The sequence below is a fragment of the Emiliania huxleyi genome (assembly GCF_000372725.1).
Source record: "Emiliania huxleyi CCMP1516 chromosome Unknown EMIHUscaffold_125, whole genome shotgun sequence".
NCBI lineage: Eukaryota > Haptophyta > Isochrysidales > Noelaerhabdaceae > Emiliania > Emiliania huxleyi.
Window position 1 is genome coordinate 372,208 of NW_005201338.1, and position 18,104 is coordinate 390,311.

At 67.3% G+C, this 18,104-nt stretch overlaps 7 protein-coding genes across 7 annotated transcripts; 3 read left to right on the forward strand and 4 right to left on the reverse strand.

Annotated features, from left to right (window-relative positions):
- Nucleotides 1–1,159: 1,159 nt before the first annotated feature.
- On the forward strand, nucleotides 1,160–4,189 carry EMIHUDRAFT_109877 (hypothetical protein; the record flags this gene model as incomplete). The annotated part of the gene is made up of 5 exons (XM_005789805.1): nucleotides 1,160–1,879; nucleotides 2,102–2,172; nucleotides 2,307–2,494; nucleotides 2,590–3,734; nucleotides 3,857–4,189. 5 exons carry the CDS (start codon nucleotides 1,160–1,162, stop codon nucleotides 4,187–4,189), a joined length of 2,457 nt encoding a protein of 818 aa, XP_005789862.1.
- A 2,508-nt stretch (nucleotides 4,190–6,697) lies between these two features.
- On the reverse strand, nucleotides 6,698–8,019 carry EMIHUDRAFT_454915 (hypothetical protein; the record flags this gene model as incomplete). The annotated part of the gene is made up of 4 exons (XM_005789806.1): nucleotides 6,698–7,008; nucleotides 7,160–7,300; nucleotides 7,382–7,484; nucleotides 7,540–8,019. The coding sequence occupies 4 exons, from the start codon at nucleotides 8,017–8,019 to the stop codon at nucleotides 6,698–6,700; spliced, it is 1,035 nt and encodes a 344-aa protein (XP_005789863.1).
- A 370-nt stretch (nucleotides 8,020–8,389) lies between these two features.
- Nucleotides 8,390–9,239, reverse strand: EMIHUDRAFT_440405 (hypothetical protein; the record flags this gene model as incomplete). The annotated part of the gene is made up of 1 exon (XM_005789807.1): nucleotides 8,390–9,239. The coding sequence occupies exon 1, from the start codon at nucleotides 9,203–9,205 to the stop codon at nucleotides 8,390–8,392; it is 816 nt and encodes a 271-aa protein (XP_005789864.1). The 5' UTR covers nucleotides 9,206–9,239.
- A 236-nt stretch (nucleotides 9,240–9,475) lies between these two features.
- EMIHUDRAFT_225624 (hypothetical protein) lies at nucleotides 9,476–10,434 on the forward strand (the record flags this gene model as incomplete). The annotated part of the gene is made up of 4 exons (XM_005789808.1): nucleotides 9,476–9,749; nucleotides 9,797–9,935; nucleotides 10,081–10,230; nucleotides 10,305–10,434. The coding sequence occupies 4 exons, from the start codon at nucleotides 9,476–9,478 to the stop codon at nucleotides 10,432–10,434; spliced, it is 693 nt and encodes a 230-aa protein (XP_005789865.1).
- A 210-nt stretch (nucleotides 10,435–10,644) lies between these two features.
- On the reverse strand, nucleotides 10,645–12,278 carry EMIHUDRAFT_454917 (hypothetical protein; the record flags this gene model as incomplete). The annotated part of the gene is made up of 4 exons (XM_005789809.1): nucleotides 11,669–12,278; nucleotides 11,556–11,597; nucleotides 11,287–11,360; nucleotides 10,645–10,799 (listed from the first exon to the last, which is right to left on the reverse strand). The coding sequence occupies exons 1-4, from the start codon at nucleotides 12,199–12,201 to the stop codon at nucleotides 10,645–10,647; spliced, it is 804 nt and encodes a 267-aa protein (XP_005789866.1). The 5' UTR covers nucleotides 12,202–12,278.
- A 1,787-nt stretch (nucleotides 12,279–14,065) lies between these two features.
- EMIHUDRAFT_225626 (hypothetical protein) lies at nucleotides 14,066–15,577 on the forward strand (the record flags this gene model as incomplete). Its single annotated transcript, XM_005789810.1, has 2 exons — nucleotides 14,066–14,300; nucleotides 14,997–15,577. 2 exons carry the CDS (start codon nucleotides 14,066–14,068, stop codon nucleotides 15,575–15,577), a joined length of 816 nt encoding a protein of 271 aa, XP_005789867.1.
- Nucleotides 15,578–15,862: 285 nt separating this feature from the next.
- Nucleotides 15,863–17,002, reverse strand: EMIHUDRAFT_362165 (hypothetical protein). The gene has a single exon (XM_005789811.1). It carries the CDS (start codon nucleotides 16,996–16,998, stop codon nucleotides 16,333–16,335), a length of 666 nt encoding a protein of 221 aa, XP_005789868.1. The 5' UTR covers nucleotides 16,999–17,002; the 3' UTR covers nucleotides 15,863–16,332.
- Nucleotides 17,003–18,104: the final 1,102 nt, after the last annotated feature.

Sequence of the window (18,104 nt, forward strand, 5' to 3'; positions counted from 1 at the left end):
TTTCCACCTCAGGAAAGGCGGATGAAGGCTAAGTCGTTTTTTTTGTTTACCGTGACGGTTTTGTTGGGCTGAAGGTGGTAGAAGCGAGGGGGGAGGGGGGAAGAGGGGAAAGGGGAAGAGAGGGAGAGGATGCCTGCCGGCGTCGCGTGTGCTGCTGTGGCATGCGCCTCACGGCTGCGACTGGCCGGCGCCTCGGCGCGTCAGCTCGGCTCGGCGTAGCGATCGTGGCCAGCACAACTCGCCTGGACTCAACGCTCAGCCAGGAGCTCCCGCACGCGCTGGCGCGAGTCATGGCGCATGCAACGCGCCTGAATGCTCGCCTCGCCTCGCGCAAATGCGACCGTCCTCGCAGCCGACAGTCCACCGCCTGCTAAAGAAGCACAGCGACGAATGCGGCACCGGCGACGCATGGCAGGCTGGTCATGACGCAATCATAGGGTGTTGTGTGCCGTCGCAGAGTGACTCTCTGTGTGTCAGGGATAGTCAGGGCCGTCCATCAGAGCTCCGGTAAGCTCGGAGACACCCCATTAGTGCGACTCGACCTCTTTGAGTCTCACTGCCTTCCCGGCGGTTTGGCTGTAGAGCCTCCTCTACAACCAACTCTACAGCAAAATCGCGCTCTACATCGCTCTACAACGCACGCAGTTCGTCACGCAGCCGATGTAGAGCTCTAGAGCTCTACAGCGCTCCAGAGCGCTCTACATCTCTACAGCTCTACAGCGCTCTACACTCTACATCCTCTATCTACACCCTCCCTCAGCGAAAAGTGCTGGGGACCCTGTCGTTTCCTTTTTGGTTTCCGGAAGCTCGCGAGTGTGGTTTCGGCCATGGGTGACCTCCTGACCCGAGCTCAGATGGCGGCGAGCAGAACGTGCCCAGAAATCATATACACAATCGGTCGGTGCAAGCAGTACAACAGACAGTATTTATTCCTGAACAGACAGGTTTCATGTGCGAGAGCTGCATCGAGGCTCTCGCCCCCTGTGTCCTGCCTCAGCCAGAAGCTGCACGAACGACTTCTTGAGCGCCGGCTCAACCCCTTCCTCTAAACAGAAAACCCAGTCCTTGAATGTCGGAGCTATGCAATACTGGAAAAGAAAAGCGCTTCGCTCTCGCCCGCCCCTCTGTGTCCGGCTTTTGGCGCACGGTGCGCACGGGTATGCGCCCCTATTCGCTCGGCCGCAAGCAAAAGCCAGCCAAGCCCACCACCGCATCGCTCGCCGGCGACAGCGCCAGCGACGGCGGCAGCAGATCCGGCACCAGCGCCTCGCCGGCGAGCGTCCGATCCGAGTCGTCGAAGCTCGGAGCAGCAGATCCGCTCGGGGCTGCCCGGAGGCTGGCGAGGCGCACCTTCTCCTTCTCCACGAGACGGAGCGTGCAGGCCAAGCAGCCGGCCGTCCTCGGCGCTGACGACGCGCCGCCCGCGCCGTACGACTCGCTGCAGCCCGTCGGCGGCGGCGAGACGGCCGCCCTCGCGCGGCTGCAGCGGTGGCAGCCGCCGTCGCGCTGTTCGGCCGCGTCTCCGGCGGCGCTCGCGGGCGCGGGCCTCCGGGACGCCGACGACGCGGCGCTCGCGCGCCGCCTGCAGGCCGAGGAGGAGGAGCGCCTCGCCGCAGCGATGGCGGCGCCGCCAAAGCCGATGGGCCATCGCGAGAGCCGGAAGTCGCTGGTCAACATCCGGAGGACCGCGTCGTGGCAGCGCGGGCACCGGCAGGCGAGGCGCGCCGCGTCCAAGCCCGCCTCCTCCTTCTGGGAGGGCGCCCTCTATGCCGCCGCCGCCGCTCTACTCGACGGGCGGCGAGGCGGCGGCGCGCTGCCGGCGGCGACCCGAGCCGCCCTCGCCCGCGTGAGCAAGGCGACGGTCGAGGCGGCCGCGGCGGTGCGGGGTTGCGCGGGAGGCGGAAGCGGCGGCCTGCGCGCGCCCCAGCTCCCCTCGGTCGTCTTCACCCACGAGGGCGGCGAGGGCGGGCGCGGCAAGGAGAACCAGGCGCGTTGCGCCCTCCCCGCCCCGTGCCCTCCCCGCCCCGTGCCTTGCCCGTGCGCCCTGCCACCCTGTGAGCGCCCGACGGAGATTGCCCACCTCCCCGCCCGCCGCCCTCAGGACGCGGCCTTTGCGGCGCGCCCGTCGCCGGATCTCGCCATCTTTGGCGTCTTTGACGGCCACGGCCGCCGGTGCGCCCCACCCCCTCGGCGTCGCGCCGCCTCGCGGCACACGCCCCTCCTCTCGCCGCCGCACCCTCTCGTAGCCCGCCCGCCTCCGCGTGCGGCGGGTTCGCCCGACCCTTCGCGGAGCCTCTCTGCTGCAGGTTCGGCAAGCTCGCGGGAGAGGTTGCCAGCCGGGTGGTTCGCTCGCGCCTCTGCGCTCTCCACCGCTGGGTGGAGCTCTGCCCCGACGCGGCGCTGCAGTGGGTGTTTACGCACGCGCACGAGGAGATCCGCACCGCCATGCTGGCCGCAGCGCCGGATCTGCTGCATCTGCAGCGAGGCGCGCGCCGTCCCCGCCGCCTGTGCCTCGCCTCCCACCCCTGCAGCCTCCCGTCTCTCGCCCTCCCACCTCCAGCAAACCCGCCCTCCGCCCTCTGTGCCCAGGCCACCGCGCCGACTTCCTCGTCGAGTGGATGACGGACGAGGACGGGGGGGACGCGCGCTGGGACGCGGTCGACGGAGGCACCACCGCCACCGTCGCGCTGCTGCTGCGCGGCACCCTCCTCAAACTCGCCTTCGCCGGCGACTCCTCCGCCGTCGTCCTCGGCCGCGCCGCGCCCCCCCGGCCGGCGCGGCAAGGGAGGGCGAAGCCTGCGCCGCCGTCCGCGCACGGCCCTGCAGGCGGCACCCCGGGCATCAGCGTGCCCGCCGGCTACTCTCGGTCCGGCCTGGCGCTGCCCGCGCCAGCGGAGCCTCTCCCCTCCCCGTCGTCGTCCGACCTCTCCCTTATCTCGCTCGCGACGCCCGAGAGCCGCAGCGGCGAGCCGCTCTCGCCGCCGCCCTCGCCCCCCTCGCGCTCGCCGCCGCCGCCCTCGCCCTCGAAGGCACGCCAGTTTTTCATGAATGCGGAGTCGGCCTCCGCGCCGTCCGCGGCGCCTGCCGCTGCCGCCTCGCGCTACGGCCACCGCACTGGCACCGTCGTCCCCTCCTCCAAGCCCGCCACCGCGCCGCCACCCGGCGGCGGAGCCGCAGCCGCCCTCGCCCGAGCGCGCGCCTATCAGGCGCAGGCGCAAGCCCCGGCGGCCGAGCCGGCAGGCGCCGCGAGTGGGGGGGCGAGGGAGGCGGCGTCCGCGGCGCAGCAGCAGCGACAGCGGGAGGAGGAGGCCGCCGCCGCGGCGGCAGCAGCTCGGGCAGCCGCAGCGGCGGAGGCGGAGAGGGCGGAGGCGGAGAGGGCGGCGGAGGCGGAGAGGGCAACGGCCGCGGTGGCGGCGGTCGCCGCGGCGGCCGGGAAGCCATCGCACGAGCTGTACGCCGAGGAGCATTCGCCGACCAACCTGCAAGAGTACATGCGGGTGCGCTCGACGGCGGGCGGCGAGGCGGTCAGTTTCGTCTACGACTGCCCCGACTACGAGGAGTTCAACATCTTTGGGACCGACGCGAGCGGCGCGGCGTGCGCCGACGCCGCCAACTTGCGGATGGCGGACGAGCACGGAGTGCTGGTCAAGAACCCGCGGGACGACCGTTTCACGCTGCTGCTGGTGCCCGAAGGGCGGTACGAGCTGACGCACCAGCCCGGCAGTTTTGCCGAGGTGGAGGAGCAGGCGCCGGCGACGGGAGCGAGATGGGAGAGGGAGGGGGGGGGGGGAGGGGAGAGACTCCACCCGCACACGGGCGAGGGTGACTTGGCGGGACCGTGCCTCCTCGCCCGCAGGCACTGACGATGACGCGCTCGCTCGGCGACTTTTACGCGCACGAGTACGGCGTCACCGCCGCGCCAGAGGTGCGCACGATCCCGCTGGCGCAGGTGCGGCTGTCGCACCCCGCCCTGCTGCTCGCCTCGGATGGCGTGTGGGACATCTGGGACTACGACGAGGTGGCGGCGCAGCTGGTGCCGGCGACCGGCTTGGGGTCGCTCGACGCGATGCGCGAGCGCGCGGCCCGCTTCTGCGAGGCGACGCGCGCCACCGGCTTCAAGTACTTTGGGGAGCGGGCCGACAACTTGACGGGCGTCCTCGTCAACTTGAGCGAGGTGTGTGGACGCTGAAGGGAGGAGGGGTGGGCGCGGCGGAGGCGAGGTGGGCGTGCCTATCCCCACGCGTCGGAGTTCTCTCAAATCAGGCCCCACGTGGCGACGCCGATCGGCGGGGGGATATGTGCATGTGGCGCGATAGAGTCTCCGTGGACGCCGTGAGTCGCTAGGTGAGTCGGCGTCTCTGATCGAGAGGAAAGGCAGTGGGGACCCCGCGGCGGTGTATGTCCGAGTGTGTATGTGTCCCGCGCCATCATTCTCGCAGTCGCACAACCGCGCCCGCGCGCGCCGCGCGGGACCGAGCGACGAGCCGACGCGCGAAATAAAAGTAAAAAGGAACAGGTCCCCGCCCTTGCGATCTTTGTGCAGGGTTCATCTTTGTGCATTGTGGGTGACTGTGGTGTCGCCGTGTCGGCGACTAGCCGGGGTCGGGGTCCTCCCGATGGGGGACTAGCACTAGCCGTCTTCCACCTGGTCCCTCGGGTCCCTGCTGCTCCTAATCTCTTCGTACATCCTCCTGCTGATCTCCGCAAAGTCCTGCTCCCTCCCTCGTCTCGCCCTGCGTGTCTGCTCCGCCTCACCGTCACTTCTGCCCTGCGTCGTCTGGCGACGGGTCCTCCATAGTCGGTCGAGGTCGCCGCCCTCCTCGTGCCTCTTCCCAACGTTCCCTCGGCGGCCGATGCCGTCTGCTCCGGCTCCCCAGTCCACGGGTCTGCCCTGCTCTCGTCTGCGCTAGCTTCTGTTTCGTCATCACCGGCGTCTCTCCTCTTCCTTCTCCCCTTCTTGTATGCTTTGCACATCGCGTCGATTCCTTTTCGCGTGAGCACCAGCCTGAAGCCCGCCCAGCATCTGAACCGCTCCCTAAGTCGAAGGAGCATCATCAGTCTCACCCACTTCGCTCTCTGCCCACCGTCTCCGCTCCCTCCCGCTTGAGCCGCCGTCGCGGCCCTCGTTCGTCCCACTGGCTGTTGGCCCGTCCCTGCGTTGCCTGCGTTATCCCTCCTCTGCGACTCCCTCAAGGCCGGCCGAGCCTCTTTCCACCCAGTGAAGAGCTTCCTCAGTTCCTCAGCCACTCGATGTGTTCCTCTCTCTTCATTATGCGCGCCGTAGCCTCATCATTGAGCTGGATCCAGGAGGTGAGGGCATAGTCTGAGGGTTAGGTTTCTGGAGCCTCGGGTGCTTTTACGCTTTTGATCGGGTCAGGTGTGAGTGGGAGGATCGAGGTGCACGCTGCCGAGGCAGTGTCGTCCCCCCTCTCCATCGTCTCACTGGGAAACGTCGGCGGTGATGGCGGTGTGACCGATCGAGCTACAAGAGGAACTTGGTCAGCAGGATCCGGGGTGGGTCGAGCAGTTCTCACTTCCTCAATGCACAATGGGTGTGAGCTTCAGTTCTCATGGCCAGCGCCACCACGCGTCCTCCCCTTCACCCCTCGGCTCGTGTGGTGGATTCGAACCACGGCCGGGATGGAAGCTTCCTGCTTCCATCTGATTAGTTTTCCATTTTTCTCCTGTGCAAGAGCGGGGGGGGAGCTCATCTAGGAATAAAATATTCTTAGCTTCAAGCCCCCCTCCGAGACTGGAGACAGTCACACCCTCGAAAGCGCCCACCGGTGTGTGTCCAAACACATGTAGCGCTACAAGTTTGTAACACATAAGGGCGCTGCTGAGCACGAGGCTGAGGCGCTGAGCCGCTGAGCCCGGGGCTCTTTGCGGCGGCGGCGATGCGAAAGGTCCAAAAGGATCTGGTGGCGATGAAGGTGGTGGAGCTCAAGGAGGAGCTGGGCGAGCGTGGCGAGGCCCTCTCGGGCAGGAAGGCGTGGCTGCGCCGCCGGCTGCACGGCACGCCTCTATAGTGAGCGAGTATTTGGAGCGAGCGCCGCGGGCGCCGCCGGAGAAGTAGAATGTCCAAAAATTTCGCGCGCGCCTGCGGCGCGACTCGTTTTACCATTTTGCCCCGGGCGGGCCCACTTTTGTCGTTTTGCCCCAAAATCTGCGCCCGGGAGTGCTTTTCTTTTGACCCAAATCGGCCGAACTTTTAGGATACCCTCAGACTCGTGGGTGTCCACATGCCGACCGATTCGGAATCGGATAAAAGGATTCGCGGAGGTGGCTACAATATAGAGGACTAATAGAGCCAGTGCTAGAAGAGTACTTCTAGAACGTAGACGAAGGTCGAAGGGAGCGGACCCGCGCCGGACGGACGCGCGAGAGCGAGAGTCGCCCCGTACACTGTGCGGGGGGAGATCGAGAGGAAAAGGGCCGAAAACCAAAACGCGGTGAAAGCTGCTCCTGCTGTGAAGGCAGAAGGCCGCTCCCCACCGTCATGTTGGTCCCTCCAAGAAGTTCTAGAAAAAGCTAGGTCTGAGAGACGGGGGGAACCAAGCGACACCGATTGCTAGAGGAACATACGTCGGAGCTGGCTCCTCGTGGGCTCCCCCCCCCCTCATGTGCATGCAGTTGGCGCTAGTGGGGGGTAGGCTAATCGCGTCTCACAGCGCGTGCGCCTCTGCGGCTGGGGTCGTCACCCCCGCCCCGCCTCTGCCTCCTCCTCGCGGATCATCGAGCAGCGGCCAGCCCTGTAGTACTCGTTGCTCGCCGTGCCAAAGTAGGCGGCGCCGCTGCAGCTCGCGACGCTCGCTCCCCGCTCGCCCGCGCTACTCGAGTAGGCGCCCGCGAGCGCTGCGAGCTCCGAGGCGGGCGATGAGAGTGAGGGCTCGCTCCAGAGGGAGAAGCTCTCGTGGACGCCTGCGAGGCCGCCGATGCCTGCGAGCGTCGAGGTGGAGGCGTCGCGCTCGACCCGCATCCAGAGGTGGGTCCCCTCGGGGAGCACGCCTGCCGGCACGGGGGGTGGGGGGGGGGCGTCCAACACCGTCTCGAGGGAGAGGCGGGCGGGCCGTACGGCCAGGCCGCATCTGGGCCGCATCTGGCTGTATCGCCGCAGGGACCACGCGATCGACTCTCCTGTGGGCGGTGGCGCGCACACCCCACTCTGCGACGCCCTTTGCCATGCCGCGGCCCCACACCGCCCACCGGCCTCCGAGCACGGCTGCCTCGCCCTCGCCTCCCCCGACGGTCCGGAAGGTGCCGCCCGGCCGCAGCACCACGGCGTACGAGAGAGGAGCGCCTGCGGGACGCGTGCCCTGGACGCGTCACGAACGCGCGTCTTGGAAACGGCGGACGTGGATAAGTACGGGGACCGACGCACCTCCTTCCATGTCGATGAGCATTCGCCACCGGCCGACAAATGCGCGCTTGGCAAAGGTGGCCGGTCGTGCCGGCCGCGCGCTCCGCCGCCGCTCGAGCCGCGCCTGGCCCACGCACACGCGTCACGGGCGGAGGGGGAGGAGGAGGGAGCGGGGAGACGAATGGCCGCGGGGAGCACGCCTCAAGGTCCCCGAGGCCATCCGAGCCGATGTCGGCGAGCGCGAGGGTCAGGTCGCACTCGCCGACGTGGCACGGGTCCTCTGCACCCTCGAGGACGGCGCCACCAAGCTGTGTGCACCGCAGGCCCGTGCGCTCGCCGACAGCGAGGATGGTCCAATCTCTCACCCGCAGCGAGACGGTCACGCGCTGCTGTGCAGATTCAGTCGGAGCGCTATCAGCCCACCAGACTCCCTCTTCATTCTCATCGAGGCCACGCACTCTCCCGCTGGCGGCGAGCCGCCACGTCAGCGTTCGATCCCCGTCGTCGAGACGAAGCTCAGCTTTCCACACACCCGAGAGAGCCTCCAGCTCCTCCGGCTCGAGGGACCCTTCCGCTGCTGTGAGAGCGACTTGAGAGCGGATTTTAATTGGGACGGAGTGCACAGCAGAGGCGCGCCACACCAGGGAGGCGAGGACCATACGGAGGAGGCACGGCGGCGGCGGGCTTGGGGGGGGAGGCGAGGGCGGAGGTGGCGAGGGCGGAGGCGGCCCTCGAGTTGTTGGGCGGACGTTTGCATCCCCCCCCCCCCCCCCACACCACACACACACACACTGGGCACGGGACTGACGGGACGGGACGGAGGGCAGCAGGGCCGCGTGCGGGGCCTGCGCTTGGATGTCCCCGTCGGGCGCGCGGTGTGCCCACTTTCGGTTGACAGGCTTTATGGCGCGGATTTCATGAGCGATGTCTGTCGCATGCGTGCCGCCCCAAGCAAAAATAAAGCCCGAGAGCGATATGCCATGTCCGCCTTGCGTCGTTTCATAACATCGAACGAGTTCATTTTATAAACTAAGCTTGAAATAAGAGGGCTCCCGCGGCGATCAACACCGCAACTCCTTTTCTAAACTTTTTGTTTTGAAGACCTCGATACTTAGCGCACTGCTCGGGCGAGAGCTCAAACACGTGCCGCGTCTCGTCTTCGCCGCCGGCTACGCGCACAGACACAGTACGCGGCAGCGCCGACACGTCAACCCGCGTGTACGTCAGCGACGGGTCGCGCACGCCGCACGAGGCGCATGCGTGCAGCGGCAGCGCGTGCGCCATGCGCTCGTCGCTCCACTCGCCCAGCAGCCGCCGCTTCGTCTCGTCGGAGACGTGCACGCAGCGCTGCAGCAGCGCCGCCGTCTCGTCCTCGGGCCGCTCCAGGTCCATGACGACGTTCGTCGAGGCGTGGAAGCGCGTCTCCAGGTCGATGGCCGCCTGCTCGGCCGCGGCGAGCTTGCCCTGGTCGACGCACATGCCGCACACCGCGTGCGCCGGGCAGCCGCACTGGCCGCGTTGTGGGCGCACGGTCTTGGCGACCGCCGGCGCTGCGCGCCGGTCGTGCTGCTCACGCTGCCGGCGGCGCTGGTCGCGCGCCTGCCGATCGCGCGTGTTCGCGGCGGCTGCATCTCCTGCTCGTTTCGCTCGCACCCGAGCGGCGGTCGCCAGGCGCTTCAGGTCGGCGGTGCTGCGCGCGCGGCCGTCGGCTCTGCACAGCCACATGTCCTCCTCCTCGGCAGGCTCGCACGGCTTGCCGTCGAACTGCGGCGGGAACCCGCGACGACGCTTCGCCCAGGCCGGGCACGATGGTGCCGCGACGAGCGGCGTCGAGGCGACGGCCATCGATGGGTCCAGAAGACTTGGAGACACTTCTAAACCAAAAGCGAGCACAAGTGCGTTACATGGGCATGGCCGGCGTTTCTGCACCGAACGATCTTACTTTCGGTCTATCGAAAGTGTTGATCGATAAATACACCTTTGAGCAAACACAACGATGTCGCTCCACGCGTCGCTTTCAGCCTCGGCGCCACGGCCGCGGCCGCCGGTCTAGCTGGCTGCTCAAGCCAGCGGCTGCTGTGGCCGCAGCAGCGGGCGACCTGCGCGCGCGCTGCCATGAGCGACACAGCAGTCCACCGCCCCGAGTGGCGGCGCTTTGCAGTCGAGATGGGAACCGGCACGAGCCTGCGGCGGCAGGATCACACGGCAGCGGCCGTGCGTGCGCTGGAAGACGCCCTGTGGCGCGTCTCCATGACGGCCTACCGCGCGCTCGACAAGCGCCCGGAGGAGATGAAAATCGAGGTTGTGGTCGGCGTGCCGAAGCCGGCGGCGGTGGACGAGTCGGCGGTCCTCGCCGTGCTGCCGTACGGCGCGGCGCGCCCTGTCGCCTGTCGGAGAGGCCTTTCCTCACGCGCCGCGCCGCTGTCGCCGCTGCAGGCGAGCGCTCCATCAGGGTCGTCGAGGGCGGCCTCGCCATCCCGGGAGGGTGCGGGGCGGATGCACAGGGCGACATCATCATGGCCAACGCGGCCGCAATCGTGTACCTTGACGTGGGCGACTACCTGGCGCTGAAACGGTCGGCAAGTATGGACTAACACGCGGCTCTTGCTGATCCGATGAGCAACACTGATTACTTGGCCGCTGGTGTATATGTCGCTCTTCGGAGCACGGGGAGGAAACGGCGAAGGCCAGTAGCTCTCACTGTCGGGACTTGCCCCAAGGGGGGGCAACACCCTACAGAAGTTACATACAGAGGCAGAAGGCAGTTGGAGCCCTTGCACGTCGAAGGCGAGCCGCTGGGACTTCTCCGGCCAGAACAACGGGCGAGAGGAGGTGGCGGTGGTGTGCGCACCGGCCGCGGCGAAGACTCGGTGTACGTCGCGATCCAGCACATGAAGAACCACGTCTGGCGCGAGGTCTGGCCCGCGATGCCGGCGGCTAGTAGGGCCCCGCGCAGGCCTCTGCGCCGCACGAGCCACGACCACGAGGGGCGCAGCCCGCAGCCCTCCAACTCTTCGCCGCGGAGGGGGGAGCGAGAGTCTCTTGGCCGCTCTTTCGTCTTTGTCGGGTTGTGACTACTGACTTGTGACGTGTGACGAGGGGTGAGAGAGAAAAACTCTCGAGGCGCTGACAGTGACACACCGCGCGCCCCACGGGGGGCGTCCCACAGTCACCCACAGATCTGAGCCTTCCAGTTCCACGAGCGCCCAAACATGAAACAAGCGGCACGGGTGCGCGCAGCACAGATGGCACCTGCCCACCGCCGCATCCACCAACCAGAAGAATCACAGCGCGGTGGCGTTAGTGGCGGAGGGGCCGGGCCGAGGCAGCGCGGGCATCGCCGCAAAGATGGCCGACGAGCACGCGATGGCAACCAGCGCCACCACCCCTCCCGCCGCGTCGAAGGCCAGCTTCGCCCCGCCGCTGGCACGCGCCTCTCCTCCCCGAGAGGTGTCCTCCTCGACGGCGGCGGCGGAAGGGGCGGCCGCGGCCGCCGCGGCATCCACAGCCGCAGCCTCGGGCGCCAGTGCGGCCTCCGCGTCGTCGGCCGCCCGCACGCACCCCGCGCCTTGCTCGGGCGCAGTGTCTGCAGGGCCGCCGGTCAGCAAGTGCGCCCTCAGCCGCGGCTTCTCGAGCGCGCGCTCGGGCGGCGGCGCGCGCCTGCCACGGACGTGCCATGGGCGTGGACGCGTCGCGGGCGTGTCGCGGGCGTGTCGTGGGCGTGTGATGCACGTGCCGTGGCCGCCACGCCGTTGACGTGTCATGGACGTGTCATGGGGAGAGCGGGCTGGTGGCGGCGGCGGCGGCGCGCCGCAGTGCGTGGACGAGGAGCTCGGCGACGAGCACCGACGAGAGCCAGTAAGTCCACGCCTGTGCTGGGGGGCGGGGGAGTGAGTGGGAGGCGCGGGCGCACTGCACTGCCCGACCATCCTCCGTGAGCTCGTGCCGACGCGCTGACATTGGATGCGGCGAGTGCTCGAGCGGCGTGGGCCGTGGCGGCCTCCAACCCGAAGCCGGGAGAACACGCGCGAGAGGGGAGAGTGAGTGTGGCCTTCATGCGCAGCCTTCACCCCCCTGGGCCGCAGCTGTGAGAGGTGGGATCGAGCGCGCGGGGTTTGGTGCTTCCGCATCTAGGCTCCGCGCGTGCAGCATGTCGAAGGGCCGGAAGTAGTCGGCGCAGGTGTCGCCGTCGCACGTGCCGCCCGGGTACTCTCGCGCCTCGCGCGGCGGGCGGTACCTGCTCACAGCTCAAAGCGCCGTGAAGAGAGGCCGTCCGTGCAGGCACGTGCGGCAGCGATTGGCCGGCACCCAAACAGCGCGGTGGCGGCCACGTACCAGTATCTGTAGAGCATCGGCGCCAGGACCTGCGAGTAGGAGCGGATCGCCCACGCGCGGTGCGCTGCGTACCGCTGCTGCCGCGCGCGGACCGCGGTCATGGCGGCGGCGACGCCGAACCAGCCTCCCGCGAGGAGGAAGGCGGCGCCCATGTTGTACCCACCGGAGAGCTTGAAACCCTTGAGCAGGACGAAGAAACATCCGCACAGCGAGGCGCCACAGGCGGAGGCAACGTACAGCCGGCCCGACCAACGGTGGAGTCGCGGCACCCTCCGACGGAGGGCCGGCGAGAATTGACTCGGGCCCAGGAATAGCGCGACGGCGCCGAGGACCATGTGCGCGCCCATCGAGACGCGGCGAGCAGGCGTCGCGCCGAGGCCTGGAAGGACGCCATCGAAGTCGCCCAGGACGAGGTAGTTGAGGACGATGCTGGCGTAGGCCCACGGTATCACGAAAGGCGCCATCGCCAGCGCAGCGACGGCCCATGACCAGGAGAGGAGCCGCATGTAGCCGATTGCCTCCAGCCCGCCACGCGCCGAGTCAGTCTTCTCAGGACTATGGATTGCGCTCGAGGTACGAGGAGCGCAACAGCGCGCCGCAGGCGAAGCGATACACACAAGCAGAAGCAAGACGCCCTCACTCACACAGCTTGATGGTGCTTCGCCCGCGTGCGTCCCGGAGTGGTCCCGGTTGGCAATCCGGGGGAGAAACTCAGGACAACGCCGACGCCGCTCTGATTCGACTTTTTACTTCAAACAAAGACGGCGGCACGCGCCGCAGCGCGGTGCGTGCCGCCGTCAGGAGCGGATATCCGTCAGTTAGTTGTATTCACGCCGGGATGGCGGGATCGTGTCCTGAGTAACTTGCCCAACCATTCCTCCAGCAGAGTATGCAGAGGGCAGGGCCAGGGGGGGTGAACCTTCTTGAGCACTTGAGGCTGAACTCTACATTCGATATTTGTTCTTCACTCGTCCACATCTCTGAGAGAGATTTTTAGCAATACCAAACAAATCTAACACTCACACGTCATTTGGGGCCTGGAGCCCTGTTCACGCGCGCGCGAGACGTGCAGACAGGGTTGCCAGGTGAGAGCGAATGGCGCGGTTCACGCCTCGCACAACAGAGAGAGAGATGCGCTCTGCATGGTGGGACATAAAAGAGAGCGAGTACTTGGGCGAGTAGGCCGTGCGGTCGACGCTGCCGCGCGCGACTTTGCGCGCGAGGCGGCGCAGCTTGAGAACGGCGGTGGGCGAGAAGCCGCCGCCGAACGTCTCGTGGAGCAGCAGGTTGAAGTTGTTGCGCTTGACAAAGATCGCGTCGTGGTAGAAACCGCGATGCGCCTTGACGTAGCCGTGGCCGGTCTTGTGGGAGAAGGGTTGGCCGGGCTGCCCGCGCGCCTTGCAGCCCATGTTTAGGCGGCGGGCCTTCTCTTCGGTGTTACCAAAGGCGTAGGAGTGGCCAACGGAGGCGGGCGTGCCGCCACTCGAGGCGTTGCCAACGCCCGGCGAGGAGGTCTTGAGGAGGGGCGTCCAGAGCTTGACTTCATTCACGTCATCGCACCCTCCCGGTCCCGCATGGGGTTCCGCGAGGTCGACCTTGTACCCCTCGTTGTACTGCCGGGTGAGCTCTGGTTTCTCCTTGTCGCCGTGCACGACCGGCGCGTTGGCCGGGGCGCGCATCGCGTCCGCCCAGGCGGCGAGGACGCCGTCGTGGGGCCGCCGGTGGTGGGCCTTGTTGTAAAGGTAGTCGCCGAAGAAATCGACTGGCATGCCCCGCTCGAGCGCGACCCGAAGGGTGGGAAGCGCCGCGGAGAGCCAAAGGCCGAGCTTTCGCTGGAGCTCGTCCTGGAGGGTGTCGGAGGAGAGGGCGGTGGCGTACGTACCGTCGACACGGACATCGAAGGCCTTGCCGGCGAAAGGCGTTGAGGCGGAGACGAAGCGTGCGGCTTCGCGGTTGTTGACGGCGCTGTCTCCGAGGGACGGGTTGTTCTTGACGTGCGCATCCCGCGCCTTGACGAGCTCCTGGTGCGCGTACCAGTCCTTGTGATTCTTGATGGCAGCGAGCGCCCGCGGCCGCGGGTACGTGGATTTGCAAGTGCCATTGAGAATCGCGTCGGTAGCTGGAAGGGACTCGGGCTCGGGGAGCGGGACGCTCTTGGGGTAGAACTCAGTCAGGTAGCCGCCGCGGACGGTGTAGTACTTGTTTTTGTCGCGGGCGGTGCGCTTCTCGCACACCTCCTTCCAGTCCGAGAGGGCGGACTCGTAGGTGGCGATAGCTGCGGCGATGGCGGGGTACTTGGATGCACCTCCCTCGTCGTGGGCGAAGTCGGGGTTGTGGGCGACGAGGGTGCGCCAGTTCTTGAGGAGCGACATGGAGAAGTCGCTGTCGGCGCGCGAGAAGGCGGTATCGATGTTGCACCCGCCCATCTCGGTCGGCAGCTGTGCCTGGAGCCACGCGAGGTCGCGGAGCGCCTGGGGCGAGGCGTCGGCGCGAGCAATGCTCTCGAAGGACTTGCGGATGCGGTTGTGCGCAAACTCGAGAGCCTCGCACGCGACATTGGGCGGCGTGATGCCGGCAATGTACTTGGTCTTTGCGCAGGCGATCCGTTGGACGAGGTTGGGGGCATGGGCGGTGCGGCCCGCGCCGCGCGCGGGCGCGTGACAGCCCGTGAGTGCCGAGATCGGGTCCGTACTTCGACGTAGTATGGGCCCCCGGGGGCCCATCTACAGCAGCGGCGAAGTGAGCGTGTTTGTGGTGTTGGTGTGGCGTCTGAGCTTGGATCTGTGACTAAAGCCGGTTACCACTGATGGATCCCCACCCGAATAACACACAGTGAGCGCCCCAGCGCTTCACTACGCCCTCCGCGCGAAATCTCGCTAGTGCTGAGAAAGTATATTGTACTTTTGAGTAGTACGGGTACGGTTCCCGAGACCGTTTTGGCGGCAGGGCTGTTCCAGTTTATCTTTTGCTGTGAATAGGCGAGCCTGTGAATAGGCCCCGGAGGCCTCAACCCCCACTAAAGGGTTGACGGGGGGGTCTCAACCGTCAACCAGATGGTTGAGGGGGGGCCTCAACCGCCCACGGCACTCCGAGGACCTGGCCCTTTCGAGGTCTCGCCAGAGTTCGCCAATGCCGTGGCCCTTCCGCCGACCTCCGCCTCCTCCTCCGCCCGCCGACCCGGCGGTGGAGATCGCCCCGGTGCTGGTGGCGATTCTCTGCTGCTGGTGCATCCCGCTGCTCCTCTACCTCGCCGCGGCGGCGCGCCGGGGCCTGGCGAGGGCGCTCGTGGTTGAGGCTCTAGGGAGCTTTGCCTTCAAGCTCTTCGTCCACGCCGCCATCGTGGGTTCGGCGTGGTGCGCGCTCGGAGGCGATGCGACCGCGGCCGTGGTGCAGGCCACCGTCTGGCTGCTCATCGTCCTCCTCGCCTTTCCGTCGGGGGCGTTTCTCAACTCGGCAATCACCCTCGCGGCATGCGCCGCCGGCAAGCTCGCGCAGTCCGACGCCGTGCTCTACATCGGCGCCCAGTTCGCTGGCTCTGCCGTCGCCGTCGAGGCTATTCGCGCGCTGGCTCCGCTGGACCTGCACGGCGCCATCGGCCCTCCGCCGCCCGCCGAAGGCAGCTACTCGTCTGCGATACTGCACGAAGCGCTGTTCGCTGGCGCCAACTGCCTCCTGGCGCTCAACAGCAGCGCCTTAGGCACGGGCACGCCGCTCAAGGTTGCCACAATCGTCATTCTCCTCATTCGGATCGGAGGCGCATGCATGGACCCATCCGCCGCCTTTGCGGGCGCCCTGTTTGCCGGGCGCTACACCGACCTCGTCGAGGTGTATTGCGTTGGCGCGGCTCTGGGCGCCATCGCCGCAGGAACCTTGTCGAGGTGAGGACCGTGGCTGCTCGACCAGGGCGGCCGGGCGCGCCTCTCGGCCGACGCGTCACCCACCTTTTCTCCATACTCTATTAATTCATAATTGCCGCGCACGGCTGGAGGCCTGGACGTGGACCCGGTCGGGACGGCTGGCGCGTCGCCTTGTCCGTCTCGCGGAGCCGCGGTCTGTGCCTCGGTCTCGCGGATTAAGGGGTGTGTGTGTGGGCTGTCTCTCGTGTCTGTGCAGCGTCGTTCTGCCGAGCCCGGAAGCCGGATACGGCTCTCCGCGAAACTGGATACATTTTGCATATGCGAACCGAAAACTGTGCCGTGCGCGCGCGCGTCGCGGGCGACCCGCTAAACGCGCGCGCAACGGACGGCGTCCCGCTCCCGGCTCCTGCGGCTGAGCGACTCAGCGAGCGGGGCACCGGCATGCAAACCTGCTGAGCGACTCAGCGAGCGGCACCGGCATGCAAAGGGAAAGTGTACAATGAGGAGCGGGTTCCATTGCCGGCACCCCCCCAACCAACATTCGACGCGGGCGGCCCAGCGACGAGAGCCGGCTAGGTAATATGGGTTGTGGCCATGCGAATATGGGTTGTGTGGCCATGCGCGCGCCCCCGGCCGTCGCCGCCTCAGAGGCTAGCAACGGCGCGGGGGCGGGGCGGGGGGTTGAGCAGTCATGACTAGTGGACGCGCCGCCAGCAAGCGTCGAGCGGCTCGACATGCCGGGGCGCGTGTGGATGGCAAGTGTACAAGGGGTCCTCCCCTCTAAGCGCGGCCGACGCCAATAGGCATTGACGCATAGCGCGAGAAGTCGACGGGGACCTCGACCACGGTGGGGCGGGCGGCGGGGTGCAGCGAGGAGGGGCGGGCGGCCCAACCCTCCTCGAGCTGCGCCTCGCGCTGCAGCAGGTCCATCGTCGCGGCCAGGTTGGCGATCGGCAGCGCCGCGCATCCGGGCAGCGCCGGCGCGGGCGGCGGGTGGCACGCGCTGAGCGGCCTGGACAGCTGGCCGACGAGGACATCGAGAAGCGCGGGCACCGGGCGGCCTGCGACCTCGTACGCGCGCTTGGCCGCCGCCAGATGTTGCGGCGCGAACGTTGTCAGCTTGACGTGCGCGAGCGCCAACGTCTTCCGCAACGTCCGGAGATCGGTGAGCTCGACGTACTGCATCGCGTGGAGGATCCGTTCGATGCTCAGGATGGCCTCGACCGCTTCGGCAAGCGTCTGCGTGCCCGGCTGCGAGTCCGAAGGCGTGCCGCCGCTACGCCCCCCCTCCTCCTCCTCCGCGACCGACTCGAGCTCGTCGAAGAAGTACTCCATGGAGTACTCCGCCGGCGAGTTCTCGAAGAGGTCGTCCATCGTCGAGCGCGGACTCCCCCCGCGGGGGCCCTCCTTCTCCCCCCAGCCCGCAAAGGCGGTACCCTGCATCATAGCAGAGCACCAGAGCTTGGCAACCTTGCTTTCACGACCGTGAAATCAAGTACGTATTGCAAGAACGTGGGCGGAAATGCCCCCAGCCCACACGCCCTTGCTGACGACACGCCAGCGCCCCTCGCGTACGTGCGCCTCAGCTCAATCACGGACGTACTTCGACACTACGTACGCGTGCGAGCCCCGCAGAGGTGCGGGCGAGAGGGCGGCCGAGCCCGAAAGGGCCCGCCCTCGGCGTTGCTCTACATGGTAACGGCTAAGAAGAGAAACACCCCCGGACTGGGACGCCGGCAGTCGAGTCGGGACACGCTGTGGCTCAGACGTCCCCCCCCTCGACGCAGTCGAGTGACTGACATGAATAGGGAGGAGAAAGTGTCCCCCAAATATCACCACAGACGCAGCACAGGGGCTCCAATCCTGTCCCAGCCTGGGGGGGCCTCGCTAGATCTCCAGTGGGGAGTGCGAGGGCTGGATCGACTGCAGCGAGAGTGTGGGTTGTGGACCGTCGGGATAGCGTGTGGCGTAGATGTTCTCCTGGAAGTAGAGAGGCTGATGTCTCTCGCCCTGCAGGAAGGAGAAACTCGGACGGTGGAGTGAAAACTCCTCCCTGCGGCGTGTGCGCAGAATGGGTTGCGCATGTGCGGCATCATGTTGAGGACTCGAGATTGACCTCACGGGTTCGAACCCGGCGGGGTAGGGTGGGGGACCCCCCCCGGCCCGGGTGAGGTCAGTCTCACCCGGGTCCGGTAACCTGCGCAGAGCCGGGGTTTTTCCCCACGGATAATACCGCCAATGGGGACCCATTAGCCCAACGTCCAAAGCAGCCCCCCAGGGTTCGAACCCGTGAGGTCAATCTCACCCCTTTTTCAAGGGTACCCCTTTAACCGGGTTTTTCCCGGCGGGGTAGGGTGGGGGACCCCCCCCGGCCCGGGTGAGGTCGCAGACTGACTGTAGCTCAGTTGGTCGGCTCATATAGTTCAACAAAAGTGGTCTCGGGTTCGAACCCGTGAGGTCAATCTCACCCCTTTTTCAAGGGTACCCCTTTAACCGGGTTTTTCCCGGCGGGGTAGGGTGGGGGACCCCCCCCGGCCCGGGTGAGGTCATCT